The 25,540-nt window shown below is 63.0% G+C and overlaps 2 protein-coding genes across 2 annotated transcripts in view; one reads left to right on the forward strand and one right to left on the reverse strand.

The window, feature by feature from the left end:
- The window catches only part of CHD3 (chromodomain helicase DNA binding protein 3), a 108,590-nt gene that overhangs the window by 6,326 nt on the left and 76,724 nt on the right, over nucleotides 1–25,540 (reverse strand). The window contains exons 26-37 of the mRNA XM_068998673.1: nucleotides 22,747–22,924; nucleotides 21,179–21,244; nucleotides 19,144–19,229; nucleotides 17,918–18,051; nucleotides 12,872–13,016; nucleotides 10,671–10,833; nucleotides 8,573–8,685; nucleotides 7,373–7,508; nucleotides 6,623–6,721; nucleotides 5,728–5,841; nucleotides 5,503–5,611; nucleotides 1,048–1,180 (exon numbers count right to left, since the gene is read on the reverse strand). Coding sequence (XP_068854774.1) covers nucleotides 1,048–1,180; nucleotides 5,503–5,611; nucleotides 5,728–5,841; nucleotides 6,623–6,721; nucleotides 7,373–7,508; nucleotides 8,573–8,685; nucleotides 10,671–10,833; nucleotides 12,872–13,016; nucleotides 17,918–18,051; nucleotides 19,144–19,229; nucleotides 21,179–21,244; nucleotides 22,747–22,924 — 1,476 coding nt within the window. The remainder of the gene's footprint in view (nucleotides 1–1,047; nucleotides 1,181–5,502; nucleotides 5,612–5,727; nucleotides 5,842–6,622; nucleotides 6,722–7,372; nucleotides 7,509–8,572; nucleotides 8,686–10,670; nucleotides 10,834–12,871; nucleotides 13,017–17,917; nucleotides 18,052–19,143; nucleotides 19,230–21,178; nucleotides 21,245–22,746; nucleotides 22,925–25,540) is intronic.
- HRCT1 (histidine rich carboxyl terminus 1) lies at nucleotides 22,955–24,510 on the forward strand (the record flags this gene model as incomplete). Its single annotated transcript, XM_068998667.1, has 1 exon — nucleotides 22,955–24,510. A coding segment is annotated over exon 1 (1,383 nt), but the record flags the coding sequence as incomplete, so codon positions are not given.

Below are 25,540 nucleotides of genomic sequence, written 5' to 3' on the forward strand. Positions count from 1 at the left end.
ACATCTGGAGTGTCCAGGTGTCCGAGCACCCAACCCTGATGTCACCCAACACCTGGAGCACCCACCCAGGTGTGTCCGAGCACCCTCGGCCTCCTTCCCGCCCTTGCCAGCCCCCCGTGCAAGGCCAGCCCTCGTGTGACCCTCACTGCCACCTCTGTGCCACCCTCACCGTCACCTCTGTGCCACCCTCACCGTCACCCCTGTGCCACCCTCACCGTCACCCCTGTGCCACCCTCACCATCACCTCTGTGCCAGCCTCAGTGTCACCCCTGTGCCACGGTCACCGTCACCCCTGTGCCACCCTCACCGCCACCTCTGTGCCACCCTCACCGTCACCTCTGTGCCACCCTCACCATCACCTCTGTGCCACCCTCAGTGTCACCCCTGTGCCACGGTCACCGTCACCCCTGTGCCACCCTCACCGTCACTCCTGTGCCACCCTCACCGTCACATCTGTGCCAGCCTCAGTGTCACCCCTGTGCCACCCACAGTGTCACCCCCATGCCACCCTCACCGTCACCCCTGTGCCAGCCTCAGTGTCACCCCTGTGCCACCCTCAGCGTCACCCCTGTGCCACCCTCACTGTCACCTCTGTGCCACCCTCACCATCACCTCTGTGTCACCCTCACCATCATCCCCATGCCACCGTCACCGTCACCCCTGTGCCACCCTCACCGTCACCTCCTGCCACCCTCACCGTCGCCTCAGTGACACCCCCGTGCCACTCTCATTGTCACCCTCCTGCCACCCTCACTGTCACCCCCGTGTCACCCTCGCTGCCAGCCCTGTGCCACCCACACTGTCACCCCCATGCCACCCTGTCACCCCCGTGCCACCCATATTTTCACCCCCGTGTCACCCTCGCTGCCACCCCTGTGCCACCCACACTGTCACATCTCTGCCACCCCCCGTGTCACCCTGTCACCCCCGTGCCACCCTCACCACCACCCCCGTGTCACCCTCACCCCCATGCCACCCACACTGTCACCCCTATGCCACCCACACTGTCACCTCCATTGCCACCCCCGTGCCACCGCGGGCGCTGACCTTGAAGCGGCGTGCGAGGAACTTGTTCTTCATCTCCAGGAAGTTCCCTTTGGAGGCTTCGCCCTTGAAGGGTTCGTTGATGACCCCGAAGGCGCCGTCGTTCTGGATGTCGGTCCAGCGCGCGTAGCCGTGGCTGCACGCTAAGGACTGGCACCGTGTACCCGTGGCACTGGCACCGTGTACCCGTGGCACTGGCACCGTGTACCTGTGGCACTGGCACCGTGTACCCGTGGCACCCTGGCACTGTCACCGTGTCACTGCATCACCCTGCCTCCCAACATCCCTCACATCCAGCGCGCGTAGCCGTGGCTGTACACTAAGGACTGGCACCGTGTACCCGTGGCACTGGCACCGTGTACCTGTGGCACTGGCACCGTGTACCCATGGCACCCTGGCACCCTGGCACCGTGTACCCGTGGCACTGTCACCGTGTCACCCTGGCACCCTGGCACCGTCACCCTGTCACTGCATCACTGCCTCACCCTGCCCCCCAACATCCCTCACATCCGGCGCGCTTAGCCGTGGCTGCGCGCTAAGGACTGGCACCGTGTACCCGTGGCACTGGCACCGTGTCACCCTGTCACCCTGGCACCCTGGCACTGTCACCGTGTCACCGCATCACCCCGTCCCCATCATCCCCCACATCCAGCACACGTAGCCGTGGCTGCGCGCTAAGGACTGGCACCGTGTACCCATGGCACTGGCACCGTGTACCTGTGGCACCCTGGCATTGTGTACCCATGGCACTGGCACCGTGTACCCATGGCACCCTGGCACCGTGTACCCGTGGCACTGTCACCGTGTCACCCTGGCACCGTCACCCTGTCACTGCATCACTGCCTCACCCTGCCCCCCAACATCCCTCACATCCGGCGCGCGTAGCCGTGGCTGCGCGCTAAGGACTGGCACCGTGTACCCGTGGCACTGGCACCGTGTACCTGTGGCACCCTGGCACCCTGGCACTGTCACCGTGTCACCGCATCACCCTGTCCCCAACATCCCCCACATCCAGCACACGTAGCCGTGGCTGCACGCTAAGGACTGGCACCGTGTACCCGCGGCACCCTGGCACTGTCACCATGTACCCATGGCACTGGCACCGTGTACCTGTAGCACTGTCACCATATGCCTGTGGCACCCTGGCACCCTGGCACTGTCACCCTGTCACTGCATCACTGCATTACCCCGTCCCCATCATCCCCCATATCCAGCGCGCGTAGCCGTGGCTGCGCGCTAAAGACTGGCACCGTGTACCCGTGGCACTGGCACCGTGTACCCGTGGCACTATCACCATATGCCTGTGGCACTCTGGCACCCTGGCACCGTCACCCTGTCACTGCGTCACCGCATCACCCTGTCCCCAATGTCCCCCACATCCAGCACGCGTAGCCGTGGCTGTGCGCTAAGGACTGGCACCATGGACCCGTGGCACCCTGGCACTGTGTACCTGTGGCACCCTGTCACCATGTCACTGTCACCGTGTACATGTGGCATCCTGTCACCCTGGCACCGTGTCACTGTCACCGTCTACCTGTGGCACCCTGGTACCATGGCACTGTGTCACTGTGTCACCCTGTACTCGTGGCACCCTGGCACCCTGTCACCATGCCACTGTGTCACTGCGTCACTGTCACCGTGTACCCGTGGCACCCTGGCACCATGGCACTGTGTCACTGTCACCATGCCACCATCACTGTCAGCCTGTCACCATCACTGTCACCATGTCACCATCACTGTCACCTTGTCACCATCAGTGTCGTATGCCACCATTGCTGTCACCGTGCCACCATCGCTGTCACCTTGTCACCATCAGTCACTGCGTCACCATCGCTGTCACTGCGTCACCATCACTGTCACCATGCCACCATCGCCGTCACCATGTCACCATCACTGTCACCTTGTCACCATCAGTGTCGTATGCCACCATTGCTGTCACCGTGCCACCATCGCTGTCACCTTGTCACCATCAGTCACTGCGTCACCATCGCTGTCACTGCGTCACCATCACTGTCACCATGCCACCATCGCCGTCACCATGTCACCATCGCTGTCACCTTCTCACCATCACTGTCACCTTCTCACCATCAGTCACTGTGTCACCATCAGCGTCACTGTGCCACCATCACTGCCACCATCACTGTCGCCGTGTCACCATCACTGTCACTGTGTCACCATCGCTGTCACCGTGTCACCATCACTGTCACCATCACTGTCACTGTGCCACCATCGCTGTCACCGTCTCACCATCACTGTCACCTTCTCACCATCAGTCACTGTGTCACCATCAGCGTCACTGTGCCACCATCACTGCCACCATCACTGTCGCCGTGTCACCATCACTGCCACCATCACTGTCACCGCATCACCGTCACTGTCACCTTGTCACCATCAGTGTCACCATGCCACCACTGCTGTCACCGTGTCACCATCACTGTCCCTGTGTCACCATCACTGTCCCCATGTCACCATCACTGTCCCCATGTCACCATCGCCGTCACCATGTCACCATCGCTGTCACCTTCTCACCATCACTGTCACCTTCTCACCATCAGTCACTGTGTCACCATCAGTGTCACTGTGCCACCATCACTGCCACCATCACTGTCGCCGTGTCACCATCACTGTCACCGTGTCACCATCGCTGTCACCATCAATGTCACTGTGCCACCATCACTGTCACCATCACTGTCACCATCACTGTCACCATCACTGTCACCGTGCCACCATCACTGTCCCTGTGTCACCATCCCTGTCCCCATGTCACCATCGCTGTCACCTTGTCACCATCACTGTCACCATACCACCATCACTGTGACCTTATCACCATTGCTGTCACCATGCCACCATCGCTGTCACCATGCCACCATCACTGTCACCATGTCACCATGCCACCATCACTGTCACCATGCCACCATCACTATCACCGTGCCACCATCGCTGTCACCATGCCACCATCACTGTCACCATGCCACCATCACTATCACCATGCCACCATCGCTGTCACCATGCCACCATCGCTGTCACCGTGTCACCATGCCGCCATCACTATCACCGTGCCACCATCGCTGTCACCGTGCCACCCAAGCCCCGATGTCCCCATTGCCACCCAGTGCACAGAGCCACCAAGGACTGTCCCCGTGTCGCCGCCACAACGTCCCCACCTCACCATCGCCACGTCGCTGCCACCACACCACCGTGCCCACGGCGCCCTCGCGGTGTCACCCCGTCCCCAGCGTCCCCCCCGTCCCCTCCCGGGTCACTCCCGCTCGGCGCACGGAGCCACGGCAGCGCGCTGGGGACTGTCGCCGTCACGGTGTCACCGCGTCCCCACCGCCGCCCTCAGCCCGGCCTTCAGGCCACGGTGTCACCACGACGCCGGCACCACCTCCTCCCCCTGGGGAGCGTCCCCAGTGTCACCGTCACCACCGTCACCGTCACCACCGTCACCGCCGCACACGTCACCCACCCCTGCGTCACCCTCACCGTGGGGTCACCCTCTCAGACCTGGGGACACCTCAAATTCCCAGGGGGACACCCCAAATTCCCACAGGGACACCCCGATTTCCTGCAGGGACACCCAGAATTCCTGTGGGGACACCCAGAATTCCCGTGGGGACACCCAGAATTCCTGCAGGGACACTCCAATTCCCACGGGGACACCCCAAATTCCTGCGGGGACACCCCAAATTCCTGCAGGGACACCCCGAACCCCCGAAGGATACAGGACGATGCTGGCCAGCAGCACCGCGCTGGCACCGGGGTGTCACCCTCACTGTGCTGTCACCCCCCCAGCCCCAGGGACACCCCAATTCCCGCGGGGACACCCCAATTCCCGCAGGGACGCCCCGAACCCCCGAAGGATACAGGACGATGCCGGCCAGCAGCACCGTGCTGTCACCCTCACCATGCTGGCACCCTCACCGTGATGTCACTGTCACTGTGCTGTCACCCTCACCATGCTGGCACCCTCACTGTGATGTCACTGTCACTGTGCTGTCACCCCCCCAGCCCCAGGGACACCCCAATTCCCGCGGGGACACCCCAATTCCCGCAGGGACACCCCGAACCCCCAAAGGATACAGGACGATGCCGGACAGCAGCACCGTGCTGGCACCCTCACCATGCTGGCACCCTCACCGTGATGTCACCCTCACCGTGCTGTCACCCTCACTGTGCCATCACCCTCATTGTGGTGTCACCCTCACCGTGCTGTCACCCTCACTGTGATGTCACTGTCACTGTGCTGTCACCTCCCCAACCCCAGGGACACCCCAATTCCCGCAGGGACACCCCGAACCCCCGAAGGATACAGGACGATGCCAGCCAGCAGCACCGCGCTGGCACCGGGGTGTCACCCTCACCGTGCTGTCACCCTCACCTCAGCCCCAGGGACACCCCAATTCCCGCGCGGACACCCCAATTCCCGCAGGGACACCCCGAACCCCCGAAGGATACAGGACGATGCCGGCCAGCAGCCAGTAGTCGTGGCGCCGGTGCCAGATCTCGTTGAGCTTCCCCGAGGAGATGGCGGCGCGCTCCTCGTTCTGCCACAGCGTGTGCAGCTCTGGGGGGGACGGCAGCGCCTCAGCCGGACCCTCCCGGGGCCGCGTGTCCCCTCTGCGTCCCCCGGTGTCCCCCCCCCGGTGTCCCCCTCCCCACCCCGGTGTCCCCCCCCCTCACCCGTGAAGCCGCCGTCGGCGATGTTGAACATGAACCGCGGCTTCTCGGCTTTGTCGTCCCGCCGGCCGTTGGGCCGGGGGTCCGGCCTGGGCTCCTTCTCGGCCTTCACCTCCTCTGTGGGGGGGAGGGGGACACGTTTGGGGGGGGGGGGGGGTCAAGGACACGTTTGACCCCCCCTCAGCCCCCCTTGGACCCTCCCCAACTCCACTGATAAGCAGGAAGATTTCCCAGGCATCAGTCAATGAGATAAGGGTTAAGCCCCGCCCTCTCTGGCTTAGGCCACGCCCCCTGAGGAGAGGACACTCATGGGGGGGGTCAGTGACACGTCTGACCCCCCCTTGGACTCCCCAAAATTCTCCCACACCCCCCAGTAAGCGGGAAGATTTCCCAGCTATTGAATGGGAATGAGATAAGGGTTGGGTTAAGCCCCGCCCCCTCTTACTTAGGCCACGCCCCCCGAGGAGAGAACACTCATGAGGGGGGGTCAGTGACACGTCTGACCCCCCCCCTTGAACCCCCCAAAATTCCCCCAGCTCCCCATCCCCCTCCCCAATAAGCGGGAAGATTCCCAGCTATTGAATGGGAATGAGATAAGGGTTGGGTTAAGCCCCGCCCCCTCTGGCTTAGGCCACGCCCCCTGAGGAGAGGACACTCATGGGTGGGGGGGGTCAGTGACACGTTTGACCCCCCCTTGGACCCCCCAAAATTCTCCCACACCCCCCAATAAGCGGGAAGATTTCCCAGCTATTGAATGGGAATGAGATAAGGGTTGGGTTAAGCCCCGCCCCCTGATAAGCCCCGCCCCATTAAGCCCCGCCCCGTTAAACCCCGCCCCCGTCAAGCCCCGCCCAATTAAGCCCCGCCCCCCGTTAAAGCCCCGCCCCACCCCCCGCACCTCTTTTGGGGTCGGGGTCCCCCGGGCGCTCCTTGGGCTCCTCCTCGGGGGGTTTCTCGTCCCCTTTCTCCACCCCCGGGCCCTTCTCGGCCTCGGCGCCTGCGGGGCGGGAGCGGGGATTGGGGTTTGGGGTTTCTGGTTTGGGGTTTCTGGAATTTCGGGTTTGGAGTTCCCGAGTTTGGGGTTTCTGGGATTTGGGGCTCCTAGGGTTTTGGGTTCCTGGGTTTGGGGTTTCTGGAGTTTGGGGTTTGGGGTTCCCGGGTTTTGGGTTCCTGGTTTGGGGTTCCTGGGTTTGGGGGTTCCTGGTTTGGGGTTTCAGGGGTTTGGGGTTCCTGGGGTTTGGGGTTTCTGGGATTGGGGGTTCCTGGTTTGGGGTTTCAGGGCTTTGGGGTTTCTGGGATTGGGGGTTTCAGGGATTTGGGGTTCCTGGTTTGGGGTTTTCAAGGGTTTGGGGTTTCTGGGATTTGGGGTTCCTGGGTTTGGGGGTTCCTGGTTTGGGGTTTCTGGGGTTTGGGGTTCCTGGTTTGGGGTTCCTGGGGTTTGAGGTTTCTGGGATTTGGGGTTTCCTGGGGTTTGGGGCTCCTGGGTTTGGGGTTTTCAGGGGTTTGGGGTTCCTGGTTTGGGGTTTCAGGAGTTTGGGGTTCCTGGGATTTGGGGTTTCAGGGGTTTGGGGTTCCCGGTTTGGGGTTTCAGGTGTTTGAGGTTTCTGAGATTTGGGGTTTCCCAGGATCTGGGGGGGGGGGGTCTCACCTGGCCGCTCCTCACGGGCTGGGACCCCTTCAGCCTCGGGGTCCCTGTGGCCGGGCCCCTCCTCATCGTCCCCCTTGCGCGGCCCCTCGGCCTCGCTGCCATCGCCCGGGGACGGCGGCGCCTCGGGGACCGGAGGCTGCGGGAGAGGCTGGGGCGTCACCGCCGCGCGTCCCCGAGGGGACGTGGGGACAGAGGAGGGACGGGGACAGGAGGGGGAGGACGGCTTTGGGGTCAGGGACAGGGCTGGGGACAGGGACAGGGCTGGGGACAGAAAGGACACAAATGGGGACAGGGTTGGGGACAGGGACAGGGCTGGGGACAGAAAAGACACAAATGGGGACAGGGCTGGGGACAGAAAGGACACAAATGGGGACAGGGTTGGGGACGGGGACAGGGTTGGGGACAGGAACAGTGTTGGGGACAGGGCTGGGGACAGAAAGGACACAAATGGGGACAGGGTTGGGGACAGGGACAGGGCTGGGGACAGGGACAGGGCTGGGGACATGATGGGGACAGGGTTGGGGACAGAAAGGACACAAATGGGGACAGTGTTGGGGACAGGGACAGGGCTGGGGACAGAAAAGACACAAATGGGGACAGTGTTGGGGACAAAAAGGACACAAATGGGGACAGGGCTGGGGACAGGGACAGGGCTGGGGACAGAAAGGACACAAATGGGGACAGGGTTGGGGACAAAAAGGACAAAAATGGGGACAGGGCTGGGGACAGGGACAGGGCTGGGGACATGATGGGGACAGGGTTGGGGACAGGAACAGGGCTGGGGACAGAAAGGACACAAATGGGGACAGGGTTGGGGTCAGGAACAGGGTTGGGGACAGGAACAGGGCTGGGGACAGGGCTGGGGACAGAAAGGACACAAATGGGGACAGGGTTGGGGTCAGGGACAGGGCTGGGGACAGGGACAAGGTTGGGGACAGAAAGGACACAAATGGGGACAGGGCTGGGGACAGGGACAGGGTTGGGGACAGAAAGGACACAAATGGGGACAGTGTTGGGGACAAAAAGGAGAAAAATGGGGACAGGGTTGGGGACAGGGACAGGGCTGGGGACAGGGACAAGGTTGGGGACAGAAAGGACACAAATGGGGACAGGGCTGGGGACAGGGACAGGGTTGGGGACAGAAAGGACACAAATGGGGACAGGGTTGAGGACAGGCTTGGGGACAGCCCCGTCACTCACATCTGTCTCCATCTTCTCGGGCCCTTTGGGCTCCTTCTCGTCCCTGGTGTCACCGTCGTCCCTGTCCGGGGGTGGCCCTGGCCCGTCCCCGCGCTCGCTGGGCGCCGGCGTGGCTGGGGACAGGGGACATCAGGCCATCGGTCCCCATCCTGTCCCCATCCTGTCCCTATCCTGTCCCCATTGGCCCCCCCTCCCATCTCCCATCCCCTGTTCCCACCCCGGCTCCTGAATCCTCCCCAGTCCCTTGTCCCTCTGTCCCCATCCTGTCCCCCATGTCCCCACCCCATCCTGACCCCTTTCCCCATTCCCCTCCCTTGTCCCGTCCCCGTGTCCCCTCCTCCATCCCACCCCTCTGTCCCCATCCCCATCCCCTGTCCCTCTGTCCCCATCCTGTCCCCTGTCCCTCTTCCCATCCCATGTCCCCGTGTCCCTCCCTCCACCCCAATCCCCATCTCGTCCAATCCCCATCCCGTCCCCATCCTGTCCTCGTCCCCATCCCCTGTCCCCGTTCCCATCCCCTGTCCCTTTGTCCCCATCCTGTCCCCTGTCCCTCTTCCCATCCCATGTCCCCGTGTCCCCCCCTCCACCCCAATCCCCATCCAGTCCCCATTCCCTGTCCATGTCCCCATTCCCTGTCCCCATTCCCAGTCCCCATTCCCTGTCCATGTCCCCAGTCCGTGTCCCCATTCCCTGTCCCTGCCCCCTGTCCCCATTCCCTGTCCCTGACCCCTTTCCCCATTCCCCTCCCTTGTCCCCACCCCATCCCCATGTCCCGTCCCCATGTCCCCATCTCCATCCCACCCCTCTGTCCCCATCCTGTCCCTGTCCCTCTGTCCCCATCCTGTTCCCTCTCTCTCTTCCCATTCCATGTCCCCATGTCCTCCCCTCCACCCCAATCCCCATCCTGTCCCCATCCTGTCCTCATCCCCATCCCCTGTCCCCACCCTGTCCCTGTCCCTGTCCCTGTCCCTGTCCCTGTCCCCATCCCATCCCCATCCCCTGTCCCTCTGTCCCCATCCTGTCTCTGTCCCCATCCCCTGTCCCTTTGTCCCCATCCTGTCCCCTGTCCCTCTTCCCATTCCATGTCCCCATGTCCCCCCCTCCACCCCAATCCCCATCCTGTCCCCATTCTGTCCTCATCTCCATCCCCTGTCCTTCTGTCCCCATCCTGTCCCAAACCCCTGTCCCTGTCCCCATCCTGTCCCCACCCTGTCCCGTCCCCATCCTGTCCCTGTCCCCATTCCCTGTCCTCATCCCCATCTTCTGTCACTCTGTCCCTATCCCGTCCCCTGTCCCCATCCTGTCCCCATCCCCTGTCCCCATCCCCCGTCCCTGTCCTGTCCCTATCCCCATCCTGTCCCCATCCCCTGTCCCTGTCCCCATCCCGTCCCTCTGTCACCATCCTGTCCCTGTCCCCATTCCCTGTCCCTCTGTCCCCATCCCGTCCCCTGTCCCCACCCTGTCCCTGTCCCCATTCCCCCCCTCTCATCCCCCACTGCTCCAACCCAATCCTCACCCTGTCCCCCTGGAGTCCCCCCACGGTGTCCCCATGGTGTCCCCACGGTGTCTCCCCATCCCCACCCCGTCCCCCTGGTGTCCCCATGGTGTCCCCAGCCGTGTCCCCACGGTGTCCCCACGGTGTCCCCCTGTCCCCACCCCGTCCCCACAGTGTCCCCACAGTGTCCCCAGCCGTGTCCCCACAGTGTCCCCACGTCCCCACCCCATCCCCCTGGTGTCCCCCCACAGTGTCCCCACGGTGTCCCCAGCCATGTCCCCACAGTGTCCCCCCAGTGTCCCCACAGTGTCCCCACGGTGTCCCCACAGTGTCCCCAGCCATGTCCCCACGGTGTCCCCACGGTGTCCCCACGGTGTCCCCAGCCATGTCCCCACAGTGTCCCCATGGTGTCCCCACGGTGTCCCCACGGTGTCCCCAGCCATGTCCCCACGGTGTCCCCACAGTGTCCCCCTGGTGTCCCCCCCCAGTGTCCCCACGGTGTCCCCAGCCATGTCCCCACAGTGTCCCCCCAGTGTCCCCACGGTGTCCCCCCACCCTGTCCCCCTGGTGTCCCCCCCCAGTGTCCCCAGCTGTGTCCGGTACCGGGCGTGGGGGGGCCGGGGCTGGGGGGGCCGCTCTGCTCGGGGCTGGGGGGGCCGGTCTTGGCGGGGGAGGAGGCGCGGGACGAGCGCTTGGAGTCGGCGCTGGGCTCCGGGGCCAGCTCGGGCAGGGACCAGCGCCCGTTGATGTGCTCGAACTCCTGCACCTGGGCAAGGGGTAAAGGGGGTCAGGGGCACCCCAAAAATCCCCAAAAGGGACCCCAGAAACCTCCCTGGGGAGCCCCCAAAAAATCCACCAAGGTGACCCCAAAAGGGACCCCAGAAACCTCCCTGAGGAGCCCCCAAAAAAATCCACCGAGGTGACCCCAAAAACCCCAGAAGAGACCCCAGAAAGCTCCCTGGGGAGCCCCCAAAAAATCCACCAAGGTGACCCCAAAAGGGACCCCAGAAACCTCCCTGGGGAGCCCCCAAAAAATCCACCAAGGTGACCCCAAAATCCCCAAAAGGGACCCCAGAAACCTCCCTGGGGAGCCCCCAAAAAAATCCACCGAGGTGACCCCAAAAGGGACCCCAGGAAGCTCCCTGGGGAGCCCCCAAAAAATCCACCAAGGTGACCCCAAAAGGGACCCCAGGAACCTCCCTGGGGAGCCCCCAAAAAAATCCACCGAGGTGACCCCAAAAACCCCAGAAGAGACCCCAGAAAGCTCCCTGAGGAGCCCCCAAAAAATCCACCAAGGTGACCCCAAAAGGGACCCCAGAAACCTCCCTGGGGAGCCCCCAAAAAATCCACCAAGGTGACCCCAAAAGGGACCCCAGAAACTTCCCTGGGGAGCCCCCCAAAAAATCCACCAAGGTGACCCCAAAAGGGACCCCAGAAACCTCCCTGGGGATCCCCCAAAAAATCCACCCAAGTGACCCCAAAATCCCCAAAAGGGATCCCAGAACCCTCCCTGGGGAGCCCCCAAAAAAATCCACCAAAGTGACCCCAAAATCCCCAAAAGGGACCCCAAAATCCCCCAAAGGGACCCCAAACCCCCCCAGGGCCCCTCTCGGGCAGGGCCCAGCGCCCGCTGATGCGCTCCAGCTCCTGCACCCGGGGCATGGAGGGGACAGGGGACCCCAAAAACCTCCCTGAGGACCCCAAAACCCCAGTGGTGGTGGGGGTCCCACATGCTCAGGGTGTCCCCAGGTGTCCGAGGGTGTTCCCAGGTGCCCAGGGACGTCCCCAGGATGTCCCCAGGTGTCCCCAGGATGTCCCTGGGTGTCCCCAGGTGTCCCAGGGCTGTCCCCAGGATGTCCCCAGGTGCCCAGAGCTGTCCCCAGGTGTCCCTAGGTGTCCCCAGGATGTCCCCAGGTGTCCCCTGGGTGTCCCCAGGTGCCCAGGTATGGGGGTGTCCCCAGGCGTTCAGGATGTCCCCAAGATGTCCCTGGGTGTCCCCAGATGCCCAGATAGGGGGGGATCCCCAGGTGCCCGGGGCTGTCCCCAGGTGTCCCTGGGTGTCCTCAGGTGCCCGGGGCTGTCCCCAGGATGTCCCCAGGTGCCCAGAGCTGTCCCCAGGTGTCCCTGGGTGTCTCCAGGATGTCCCTGGGTGTCCCCAGGTGCCCGGGGCTGTCCCCAGATGTCCCCAGGATGTCCCCAGGATGGTCCCAGGTGCCCAGGGATGTCCCCAGGATGTCCCCAGGATGTCCCTGGGTGTCCCCAGGTGCCCAGGGATGTCCCCAGGATGTCCCCAGGATGTCCCCAGGATGGTCCCAGGTGCCCAGGGATGTCCCCAGGATGTCCCCAGGATGTCCCTGGGTATCCCCAGCTGCCCAGGGCTGTCACCAGGATGTCCCCAGGTATCCCCAGGTGCCCAGGGCTGTCCCCAGGTGCCCGGGGCTGTCCCCAGATGTCCCCAGGATGTCCCCAGGTGCCCAGGGATGTCCCCGGGTATCCCCAGGATGTCCCCAGGATGTCCCTGGGTATCCCCAGGTGTCCAGGGCTGTCCCCAGGATGTCCCCAGGTATCCCCAGGATGTCCCCAGGATGTCCCCAGGTGCCCGGGGCTGTCCCCAGGCTGTCCCCAGATGTCCCCAGGATGTCCCCAGGTGCCCAGGGATGTCCCCAGGTATCCCCAGGATGTCCCCAGGATGTCCCCAGGTGCCCGGGGCTGTCCCCAGGATGTCCCCAGGATGTCCCCAGGCGCCCAGGGCTGTCCCCAGCTATCCCAGGATGTCCCAGGTGTGCCCAGGTGTGCCCAGGTACCTTTTTCTTGACGAGGGACATGACGCCGATGCGGGTCAGCACCTGCTGCCGGGACAGCCCCTCGCGGGGGACGCCGTCCGCGAACGTCTCGGAGCCGTCGGCGCCCGGCTCGCACAGGTGGCGCATGAACAGGGACACGTAGGCCCTGGGGACAGCGCCAGGGCCACCGCCCGCTGCCACCTCCTGCTGCCACCGCCAGGGCCACCACCCGCTGCCACCACCCGCTGCCACCGCCCGCTGCCACCTCCTGCTGCCACTGCCAGGGCCACCACCCGCTGCCACCGCCCGCTGCCTCCTCCTGCTGCCACCGCCAGGGCCACCACCCGCTGCCACCGCCCGCTGCCACCGCCCGCTGCCACCGCCCGCTGCCACCTCCTGCTGCCACCGCCAGGGCCACCACCCGCTGCCACCGCCCACTGCCACCTCCTGCTGCCACCGCCCGCTGCCACCGCCAGGGCCACCGCCCGCTGCCACCGCCCGCTGCCACCTCCTGCTGCCACCGCCCGCTGCCACCACCCACTGCCACCGCCCGCTGCCACCGCCAGGGCCACCGCCCGCTGCCACCTCCTGCTGCCACCTCCTGCTGCCACCTCCTGCTGCCACCGCCCGCTGCCACCTCCTGCTGCCACTGCCAGGGCCACCACCCGCTGCCACCACCCCAGCAGCCCTGTCCCCACGGGGCCTGTCCCCAGTGTCCCCTGTCCCCATAGATCTTATCCCCAGTGTCCCCTGTCCCCAGTGTCCCCTGTCCCCATAGATCTCATCTCCAGGGTCCCTGTCCCCACAGATCTCATCTCCAGTGTCCCTTGTCCCCATGGGTCCTGTCCCCAGGGTCCCTGGCCCCATAGATCACATCCCCAGGGTCCCTTGTCCCCACAGATTTCATCCCCAGGGTCCCCTGTCCCCATAGACCTCATCCCCAATGTCCCTGTCCCCATAGATCTCATCCCCAGTGTCCCGTGTCCCCATGGGTCCTGTCCCCAGTGTCCCCTGTCCCCACAGATCTCATCCCCAGGGTCCCCTGTCCCCATAGATCGCATCCCCAGAGTCCCTTGTCCCCATGGGTCCTGCCCCATAGATCTCACCCCAGTGTCCCCTGTACCCACAGGTCCTGTCCCCAGTGTCCCATCCCCATAGAACCTGTCCCCAGGGTCCCTGTCCCCATAGATCTCATCCCCAGGGTCCCCTGTCCCCATAGAACCTGTCCCCAGTGTCCCTTGTCCCTATAGATCTTATCCCCAGTGTCCCCTGTCCCCATGGGTCCTGTCCCCAGTGTCCCCTGTCCCCATAGATCTCACCCCAGTGTCCCCTGTCCCCATAGATCTCACCCCAGTGTCCCCTGCCCCCGTAGATCTCATCTCCAGGGTCCCTGTCCCCATAGATCTCATCCCCAGTGTCCCCTGTCCCCATAGATCTCACCCCAGTGTCCCTTGTCCCCACAGTCCCCGATGTCCCCACTGTCCCCAACCCTGGGTCTCTGCCCTACCCTCCGGTGTCCCCATTGTCCCCATCGCTGTCCTTGTCCCCAGTGTCCCCATCTCCAAGGACTTCGTCCCCGAGGTCCCCACTGTTCCCATCTCCAGGTGTCCCCGATGTCCCCAAGTGTCCCCAAAAGTCCCTGGTGTCCCCGATGTCCATGGTGTCTGAAATGTCCCCAAATGTCCCCAGTGTCCCTGGTGTCCCCAATGTCCCCAGTGTCCCGGGTGTCCCCAAATGTCCCTGGTGTCCTCAAGTGTCCCCGATGTGCGCAAGCGTCCCCGATGTCCCCAAATGTCCCCAATGTCCCTGGTGTCCCCAATGTCCCCAGATGTCCCTGGCGTCTCCAAGTGTCCCCAGATGTCCCCAGATGTGCCTGATATCCCCAAATGTCCCTGGTGTCCTCAAGTGTCCCTGATGTCCTCAAGTGTCCCTGATGTCCCTGGATGTTCCCAATGTCCCCGATGTCCGCAAGCGTCCCCGATGCCCCCAAATGTCCCTGGTGTCCTCAAGTGTCCCCAAATGTCCCTGGTGTCCCCAAATGCCCCTGGTGTCCTCAAGTGTCCCTGATGTCCCTGGATGCCCCCAATGTCCCCAATGTCCACAAGTGTCCCCGATGTCCCCAAATGTCCCTGGTGTCCTCAAGTGTCCCTGATGTCCCTGGTGTCCCCAATGTCTGCAAGCATCCCCCATATCCCCAATGTCCCCGGTGTCCCCAATGTCCCTGATGTCCCCAAATGTCCCCGCTGTCCGCAAGTGTCCCCGATGTCCCCAAATGCCCCTGGTGTCCTCAACTGTCCCTGATGTCCCTGGTGTCCCCAATGTCCCCAGATGTACCTGATATCCCCAAATGTCCCCGGTGTCCTCAAGTGTCCCTGATGTCCCTGGTGTCCCCAATGTCCCCAGATGTACCTGATATCCCCAAATGTCCCCGGTGTCCTCAAGTGTCCCTGATATCCCTGGATGTCCCCAATGTCCCCGATGTCCGCAAGCGTCCCCGATGCCCCCAAATGTCCCTGTTGTCCCCAAATGTCCCCAAGCGTCCCCGACGTCCCCGCACCATCAGCCCGTCCCCTCGTCACGGCGCCCGTTGGGGCTGTGCCGGTCACGGCGGGGACCTGCCACCGCTCTGGCGTCCCCTGAGCCAGACCCGGCCCCCCGAGGGGACACGGGGACGTCCCCGGGGGTGGCTCTGTGTCGGGCTGAGGGGGACACGGCCTCGTCCGCTCCCCAGGAACTCCGACAGCGCCGGCGCTCGGCTGAGTAAGGGCTCATCACGTGGCGCGGGGACAGCGGGGACAGCAGGGGGACAACAGGGACATGGGGACAAACAGGGACATGGGGACACCACGAGGATGCGAGGGGACGCGTGGGGACGTGCGGGGGCACGTGGCTACCTCGCTCTCCGGCCACCACCCGTCCCTGGTGCCACCATCTGTGCCTGACGTCAGCTGTCCCTGGTGCCACCGTGTGGTGTCAACCTCTGTCCCCGATGTCACTGCCTGTCCCCAGGGCCACCACCTGTCCCTGATGTCACCCCTCATCCCCAGTGTCACCACCTGTCCCTGATGTCACCCCTCATCCCCAGGGCCACCACCTGTCCCTGATGTCACCCCTCATCCCCAGTGCCACCACCTGTCCCCAGTGCCACCACCTGTCCCTGATGTCACCCCTCATCCCCAGTGTCACCACCTGTCCCCAGTGCCACCACCTGTCCCTGATGTCACCCCTCATCCCCAGTGTCACCACCTGTCCCCAGTGCCACCACCTGTCCCTGATGTCACCCCTCATCCCCAGGGCCACCACCTGTCCCTGATGTCACCCCTCATCCCCAGTGCCACCACCTGTCCCTCATCCCCAGCGTCACCGCTTGTCCCCACCAGCACCGCCTGTCCCTGATGTCACCGCCTGTCCCTGACATCACCTGTCTCCGATGCCACCACCTGTCCTCAATGCCACCGCCTGTCCCCAACACCACCGCCTGTCCCTGATGTCACCGCCTGTCCCCAGCACCACCGCCCCTCCCCGGTGCCACCGCCTGTCCCCAGTGCCACCCCCCATCTCCAATGCCACCGCTTGTCCCTGACATCACCTGTCCCCGATGCCACCGCCAGTCCTCGATGCCACCGCCTGTCCCCAGTGCCACCGTCCCTCCCCGGTGTCTCCCATGTCCCTGGTGTCCCCAAGTGTCCCCAGTGTCCCCGGTGTCCCTGATGTCCCCCGTGCCCCTGCTGTCCCCAATGTCCCCAGTGTCCCCGGTGTCCCCAAGTGTCCCCAGTGTCCCTGCTGTCCCCAATGTCCCCAATGTCCCCAGTGTCCCCCATGTCCCCCCATGTCCCCGCTGTCCCCAATGTCCCCAGTGCCCCCAATGTCCCTGCTGTCCCCGGTGTCCCTGATGTCTCCCCCTGGGTGTCCCCAATGTCCCCAGTATCCCCAGTGTCGTCGATGTCCCCACTGTCCCCAGTGTCTCCGGTGTCCCCAATGTCCTCAGTGTCCCCGGTGCCCCCAATATCCCCAGTGTCCCCAGTGCCCCGCTGTCCCCGGTGTCCCTGATGTCCCCGATGTCCCCGATATCCCTGCTGCCCCAGTGTCTCTGATGTCCCCAAGTGTCCCCAGTGCCCCCAATGTCCCCACTGTCCCCAGTGTCCCCGGTGTCCCCCCATGTCCCCAGTGTCCCCAATGTCCCCAGTATCCCCAGTGTCCCCAATGCCCCCAATGTCCCCAATGTCCCCACTGTCCCCAATGTCCCTAGTGTCCCCAGTGTCCCCAATGCCCCCAATGTCCCCACTGTCCCCAGTGTCCCCGGTGTCCCCCCATGTCCCCAGTGTCCCCAATGTCCCCAGTATCCCCAGTGTCCCCAGTGTCCCCGATGTCCTCAGTGTCCCCGGTGTCCCCAGTATCTCCAGTGTCCCTGATGTCCTCAGTGTCCCCAATGCCCCCAACATCCCCAATATCCCCAGTGTCCCCAATGTCCCCACTGTCCCCGGTGTCCCCCCATGTCCCCAATGTCCCCACTGTCCCCAATGTCCCTGGTGCCCCCACTGTCCCCAGTGTCCCCGCTGTCCCCGATGCCCCCGATGCCCCCAATGTCCCCGCTGTCCCCACTGTCCCTGCTGTCCCCGGTGCCCCCAATGTCCCCAGTGTCCCAGCTGTCCCCGATGTCCCCGCTGTCCCCGATGCCCCCGGTGCCCCCAATGTCCCCAGTGTCCCAGCTGTCCCAGCTGTCCCCGATGTCCCCGATGTCCCCGGTGCCCCCAATGTCCCCAGTGTCCCAGCTGTCCCCGATGTCCCCGATGTCCCCGATGCCCCTGGTGCCCCCAATGTCCCCAGTGTCCCCCATGTCCCCACTGTCCCCGATGCCCCCGGTGCCCCCGGTGTCCCCCATGTCCCCACTGTCCCCGGTGTCCCCGATGCCCCCAATGTCCCCAATGTCCCCAGTGTCCCCGCTGTCCCCGGTGTTCCCCCATGTCCCCAATGTCCCTGGTGCTCCCACTGTCCCCAGTGTCCCCGATGCCCCCGATGTCCCCAGTGTCCCCGCTGTCCCCCCGCTGTCCCCCCGCTGTCACCTACTTGAACTCCTTCTCGGTTTTGCCGCGCAGGTCCCGCACGAGCCACTGGGAGGTGAAGGCGTCCTGGGGGGGCATCCCCCAGCGCATCACCGCGTTCAGGAACGCCTTGCGCTGCCGCGTGTTGAACCCCAGCACCTGCGGGGGACCCCGGGGACATCAGGGGACATCGGGGGACATCGGGGGACACGGGTGGCCCCCCCCCAGCAGGGGGACAGGGGGCTCCAGCTGACCCCTGACCCCTCTGATTTGGGGGAGCCAGGTGCTGAGGGGTCACACTCAGCTGTCCGAGCACCCCCTGACCCCTCCTGGAGGTGACACAGGTGGCCTTGGGGTGTCCCCGAGCCCCCTGAGGTGTCCCCGAGCCCCCTGGGGGTGTCCCCAAGCCCCTGAGGTGTCCCCAAGCCCCCTGAAGTGTCCCCAAGCCCCTGAGGTGTCCCCAAGCCCCCTGAAGTGTCCCGAAGCCCCTGAGGTGTCCCCAAGCCCCCTGAGGCGTCCTCAAACCCCCTGGGGGTGTCCCCAAGCCCCCTGAGGATGTCCCCAAGCCCCCAAGGTGTCCCCAAGCCCCTGAGGTGTCCCCAAGCCCCCTGAGGATGTCCCCAAGCCCCCAAGGTGTCCCCAAGCCCCTGAGGATGTCCCCAAGCCCCTGAGGTGTCCCCAAGTCCCTGAGGTGTCCCCAAGCCCCCTGGGGGTGTCCCCAAGCCCCCTGGGAATGTCCCCAAGCCCCTGAGGTGTCCCCAAGCCCCCAAGGTGTCCCCAAGCCCCCGGGGGTGTCCCCAAACCCCCTGAGGATGTCCCCAAGCCCCCTGGGGACATCCCCAAGCCCCCAAGGTGTCCCCAAGCCCCCTGGGGTGTCCCCAAGTCCCCTGGGAATGTCCCCAAGCCCCCTGAGGATGTCCCCAAGCCCCCTGGGGTGTCCCCAAGTCCCCTGGGAATGTCCCCAAACCCCCTGAGGATGTCCCCAAGCCCCCTGAGGTGTCCCCGAGCCCCCTGAGGATGTCCCCAAGCCCCCTGAGGTGTCCCCAAGCCCCCTGAGGCGTCCCCGAGCCCCCTGAGGTGTCCCCGAGCCCCCTGGGGGTGTCCCCAAACCCCCTGAGGATGTTCCCAAGCCCCCTGGGGTGTCCCCAAGCCCCCTGGGGTGTCCCCAAGCCCCCTGGAAATGTCCCCAAGGCCCCTGAGGATGTCCCCAAGCCCCTGAGATGTCCCCAAGCCCCCAAGGTGTCCCCTCACCTCGATGTTGCCGCCCACCCGGGCCAGCAGTGGGGGGAGGGGTTTGTCCTTCTCGTTCCGCAGCTGCCGCTTGGACTGACGCCGGCCTGGGGGAGGGGAGGGGTCAGGACCCCCCCACGGCACCCTGACCCCCCCCTTGGGGTGCCCCAAACCCTCTTGGGACACCCTGACCTCCCCTTTGGGACACCCTGAGCCCCCCTTGGGACACCCTGACCCCCCTTGGGGTGCTCCAAACCCCCTTGGGACACCCTGAGCCCCCCTTGGGACACCCTGACCCCCCCTTGGGACACCCTGACCCCCCTTGGGACACCCTGAGCCCCCCTTGGGACACCCTGACCCCACCTTGGGACACCCTGAGCCCCCCTTGGGACACCCTGACCCCACCTTGGGACACCCTGGCCCCCCTTGGGACACCCTGAGCCCTCCCAGGACACCCAGATCCCCCTTTAGGGCCACCCTGACCCCTCCTTGGGACACCCTGACCCCTCCCCTGCACCCTGACCCCATCTTGGGACACCCTGAAACCCCCCCAGGGGACACAGAGGGGACACAGGGGACAATGAGGGGACACAGAGGACACTGAGGGGACACAGGGGACACAGAGGGGACACTGAGGGGACAGAGGGGGGACACAGAGGGGACACAGAGGGGACACTGAGGGGACACTGAGGGGACACTGAGGGGAGCCTGAGGGGACACTGAAGGGACACAGAGGGGACACAGAGGGGACACAGGGGACACTGAGGGGACACTGAGGGGACACAGAGGGGACACACAGGGGACACTGAGGGGACACTGAGGGGACACTGAGGGGACACAGAGAGGACACAGAGGGGACACAGGGGACACAGAGGGGACACTGAGGGGACACAGGGGACACTGAGGGGACACTGAAGGGACACTGAGGGGACACTGAGGGGACACTGAGGGGACACAGGGGACACACAGGGGACACTGAGGGGACACAGGGGACACTGAGGGGACACAGGGGACACACAGGGGACACAGGGGACACTGAGGGGACACAGGGGACACACAGGGGACACAGGGGACACAGGGGACACTGAGGGGACACTGAGGGGACACTGAGGGGACACAGGGGACACAGGGGACACTGAGGGGACACTGAGGGGACACTGAGGGGACACAGGGGACACACAGGGGACACACAGGGGACACACAGGGGACACACAGGGGACACTGAGGGGACACTGAGGGGACACTGAGGGGACACAGGGGACACAGGGGACACTGAGGGGACACTGAGGGGACACAGGGGACACTGAGGGGACACAGAGGGGACACTGAGGGGACACACAGGGGACACTGAGGGGACACTGAGGGGACACAGGGGACACAGGGGACACTGAGGGGACACACAGGGGACACACAGGGGACACACAGGGGACACACAGGGGACACTGAGGGGACACAGGGGACACTGAGGGGACACAGAGGGGACACAGAGGGGACACACAGGGGACACAGAGGGGACACTGAAGGGACACAGGGGACACACAGGGGACACTGAGGGGACACTGAGGGGACACTGAGGGGACACAGGGGACACAGGGGGGACACTGAGGGGACACAGGGGACACACAGGGGACACTGGGGACACTGAGGGGACACAGGGGACACAGGGGACACAGGGGACACGGAGGGGACACAGAGGGGACACTGAGGGGACACTGAGGGGACACACAGGGGACACTGAGGGGACACAGGGGACACACAGGGGACACTGAGGGGACACACAGGGGACACTGAGGGGACACAGGGGACACAGGGGGGACACAGGGGACACTGAGGGGACACACAGGGGACACTGAGGGGACACAGGGGACACAGGGGGGACACAGGGGACACAGGGGACACAGGGGACACTGAGGGGACACTGAGGGGACACTGAGGGGACACAGGGGACACTGAGGGGACACTGAGGACACACAGGGGACACTGAGGGGACACAGGGGACACTGAGGGGACACAGGGGACACACAGGGGACACTGAGGGGACACAGGGGACACTCACCCTCCGGCCGCTCGTCGAAGTCCTCGTCCTCCTCCTCGGAGCCCACCGAGTACTCGGACTGGTTGTCTGGGGGACACGGTCAGCGTTGGGGACACTGCACCCCCAGTGCCTCCCAGTCTGGCCCAGTGCCTCCCAGTGCACCCCCAGTGCCTCCCAGTGCCTCCCAGTCTGTCCCAGTGCACCCCCAGTACCTCCCAGTCTGTCCCAGTGCACCCCCAGTGCCTCCCAGTGCACCCCCAGTGCCGCCCAGTGCACCCCCAGTGCCTCCCAGTGCACCCCCAGTCTGTCCCAGTCTGTCCCAGTGCCTCCCAGTGCACCCCCAGTCTGTCCCAGTCTGTCCCAGTGCACCCCCAGTGCCTCCCAGTGCACCCCCATTGCCTCCCAGTCTGGCCCAGTGCCTCCCAGTCTGTCCCAGTGCATCCCAGTGCCTCCCAGTGCCTCCCAGTCTGTCCCAGTGCATCCCAGTGCCTCCCAGTGCACCCCCAGTGCCTCCCAGTGCACTCCCAGTGCCTCCCAGTCTGTCCCAGTGCATCCCAGTGGCTCCCAGTGCCCACCTTGGTCCTCCTGGGTGGCAGCATTGTGGTTGCCCCGCTGCCAGATGTGCTTGCCCTTGCCCAGGTTTCCCCCCAGCACCATCCCAGTACCTCCCAGTCTGTCCCAGCACCATCCCAGTACCTTCCAGTCCCTCCCAGTGTGTCCCAGCACCATCCCAGTGCCCACCTTGGTCCTCCTGGGTGGCAGCATTGTGGTTGCCCCACTTCCGGATGTGCTTGCCCTTGCCCAGGTTTCCTCCCAGCACCATCCCAGTCCCTCCCAGTCCCATCCCAGTGCCCACCTTGGTCCTCCTGGGTGGCAGCGTTGTGGTTGCCCTGCTTGCGGACGCGCTTGCCCTTGCCCAGGTTCTGCACCAGCTCCTCCCAGCATCATCCCAGTGCCTCCCAGTCCCATCCCAGTGCCTCCCAATACTTTTCTAATGACTTCCTACACCTCCCAGTACCTCCCAGTACCTCCCAGTGCCTCCCAGTCCCTGCCAGTCCCATCCCAGTGCCCACCTTGGTCCTCCTGGGCGGCAGCGTTGTGGTTGCCCCACTTCCGGATGTGCTTGCCCTTGCCCAGGTTTCCTCCCAGCACCATCCCAGTCCCTCCCAGTGTGTCCCAGTGGTTCCCAGTTCCACCCAGTCCCTCCCAGTGTGTCCCAGTCCCATCCCAGTGCCCACCTTGGTCCTCCTGGGCGGCGTCGTTGTACTTGCCCTGCTTGCGGACGCGCTTGCCCTTGCCCGGGTTCTGCACCAGCTCCTCCCAGCACCATCCCAGTGCCTCCCAGCACCATCCCACTGCCTCCCAGTGCCTCCCACTGGTTCCCAGTCCCTCCCAGTGTGTCCCAGTCCCATCCCAGTGCCCACCTTGGTCCTCCTGGGCGGCAGCGTTGTGGTTGCCCTGCTTTCAGACGCGCTTGCCCTTGCCCGGGTTCTGCACCAGCTCCTCCCAGCACCATCCCAGTGCCTCCCAGTGCCTCCCACTGGTTCCCAGTCCCTCCCAGTGTGTCCCAGTCCCATCCCAGTGCCCACCTTGGTCCTCCTGGGCGGCGTCGTTGTAGTTGACCTGCTTGCGGACGCGCTTGCCCTTGCCCAGGTTGCGGGCCAGGTCCTCCTGCTGCTGCTCGTAGTGGTGCCGCAGCAGCTTCTCCCAGTAGTCGGGGTCCACGTTCTCCTCCTGCTTGATGATCTCCCGCTCGATCTCCTCGATCTGCCGCACACACAGCGGTCACCCGGGGCCACCCGAGGGACCCTGCCGGCCTCAGGGGTCACAGCGTGCCCAGCGTCTCCATCATCATCATCATCATCATCATCATTGTCATCATCATCATCCCACTGTCTCCATGTTCCTGTCATCCTCATCTTCAACCTCTCCATCATCATCATCATCATCATCATCATCCCACTGTCTCCATGTTCCTGTCATCCTCATCTTCAACCTCTCCATCATCATCATCATCATCATCATCATCATCATCATCCCACTGTCTCCATGTTCCTGTCATCCTCATCTTCAACCTCTCCATCATCATCATCATCATCATCCCACTGTCTCCATGTTCCTGTCATCCTCATCTTCAACCTCTCCATCATCATCATCATCATCATCCCACTGTGTCCATCTCCATGTTCCTGTCATCATCTTCAACCTCTCCATCATCATCATCATTATCATCATCATCATCATCATCGTCATCATCATCATCCCACTGTCTCCATGTTCCTGTCATCCTCATCTTCAACCCTCCATCATCATCGTCATCATCATCATCGTCATCATCATCATCGTCATCATCATCATCCCACTGTCTCCATGTTCCTGTCATCCTCATCTTCAACCCTCCATCATCATCATCATCATCCCACTGTCTCCATGTTCCTGTCATCCTCATCTTCAACCCTCCATCATCATCATCATCATCATCGTCATCATCATCATCCCACTGTCTCCATGTTCCTGTCATCCTCATCTTCAACCTCTCCATCATCATCATCATCATCATCGTCATCATCATCATCCCACTGTCTCCATGTTCCTGTCATCCTCATCTTCAACCTCTCCATCATCATCATCATCATCCCACTGTGTCCATCTCCATGTTCCTGTCATCCTCATCTTCAACCTCTCCATCATCATCATCATTATCATCATCATCATCATCCCACTGTCTCCATGTTCCTGTCATCCTCATCTTCAACATCTCCATCATCATCATCATCATCCCACTGTCTCCATCTCCATGTTCCTGTCATCCTGACCTTCAACCCTCCATCATCATTGTCATCATCATCCTCATCTCCATCATCATCTCCATCTCCATCATCCCACTGTCTCCATCTCCATGGTCCCATCATCCCCATCTTCCTCATTTCCATCATCATCACCACCATCTCCATCATCCTCATAATCTCCATCTCCACTGTGCCCATCATCCCCATCATTGTCATCTTCATCATCTCCATCATCATCACCACCACCTCCATCGCCCCATCATCCTCATCCTCACCATCTCCATCATCCCATCACCTTCATCTCTACCATTCCCATCATCCCCATCATCATCATCTCCATCTTCATCATCATCATCCTCTCCATGGTCCCATCATCCTCATCATCTCCATCATCCTCTCCATCTCCATGGTCCCCTCATCCCCATCTTCATCATCTCTCCATCATCGTCTCCATCACCATCTCCACCATCCCATCATCTCCATCTTCATCATCTCCATCATCCCATCACCTTCCTCTCCATGGTCCCATCATCCCCATCTTCATCATCTCTCCATCACCCCATCCATCTCCACTGTGCCCATCAGCCCATCATCTCCATCATCATCATCTTCATCATCATCATCAACTCCACTGTTCCCATCATCCTCATTATCTCCATCATCATCATCATCGTCATCCTCTCCATCTCCACGGTCCCATCATCCCCATCTTCATCATCTGCATCATCATCATCATCCTCTCCATCTCCATCACCCCATCACCTTCATCTCCACTGCTCCCATCATCCCCATCATCCCCATCTTCATTATCTCTCCATCATCATCATCTCCATCTCCACCGTTCCCATCATCCCCATCATCTCCATCATCATCATCGTCATTCTCTCCATGGTCCCATCATCCCCATCATCCTCATCTTCATCATCCCCATCACCCCATCATCCCCATCATCTCCATCATCCTCTCCATCTCCATGGTCCCATCATCCCCATCTTCATCGTCTCTCCATCACCATCATCATCACCCCATCATCTCCATCTTCATCATCTCCATCATCCTATCACCTTCCTCTCCATGGTCCCATCATCCCCATCATCCTCATCATCTCCATCATCATCATCATTGTCATCGTCTCCATGGTCCCATCATGCCTATCATCCTCATCTTCATCATCTCTCCATCACCATCATCATCACCATCTCCATCACCCCATCATCTCCATCTTCATCATCTCCATCTCCATCATCATCATCTCCACCATCATCATCTCCATCACCCCATCATCATCATCATCATCATCATCATCATCATCATCATCATCATCATCCTCTCCATCTCCACCATCCCATCATCTCCATCTCCTTCCTCTCCAGGGTCTCCAGCTCCATCATCCCCATCTTCATCGTCTCTCCATCATCATCACCATCACCATCTCCATCACCTCATCATCTCCATCTCCATCGTCTCTCCATCGTCTCTCCATCATCATCATCATCCTCACCATCTCCATCACCCCATCATCTCCATCATCATCATCATCCTCTCCATCTCCACCATCCCATCATCTCCACCCTCACCATCTCCATCACCTCAT

Source organism: Aphelocoma coerulescens, unplaced genomic scaffold (genome assembly GCF_041296385.1).
Source record: "Aphelocoma coerulescens isolate FSJ_1873_10779 unplaced genomic scaffold, UR_Acoe_1.0 HiC_scaffold_143, whole genome shotgun sequence".
Lineage (NCBI taxonomy): Eukaryota > Metazoa > Chordata > Aves > Passeriformes > Corvidae > Aphelocoma > Aphelocoma coerulescens.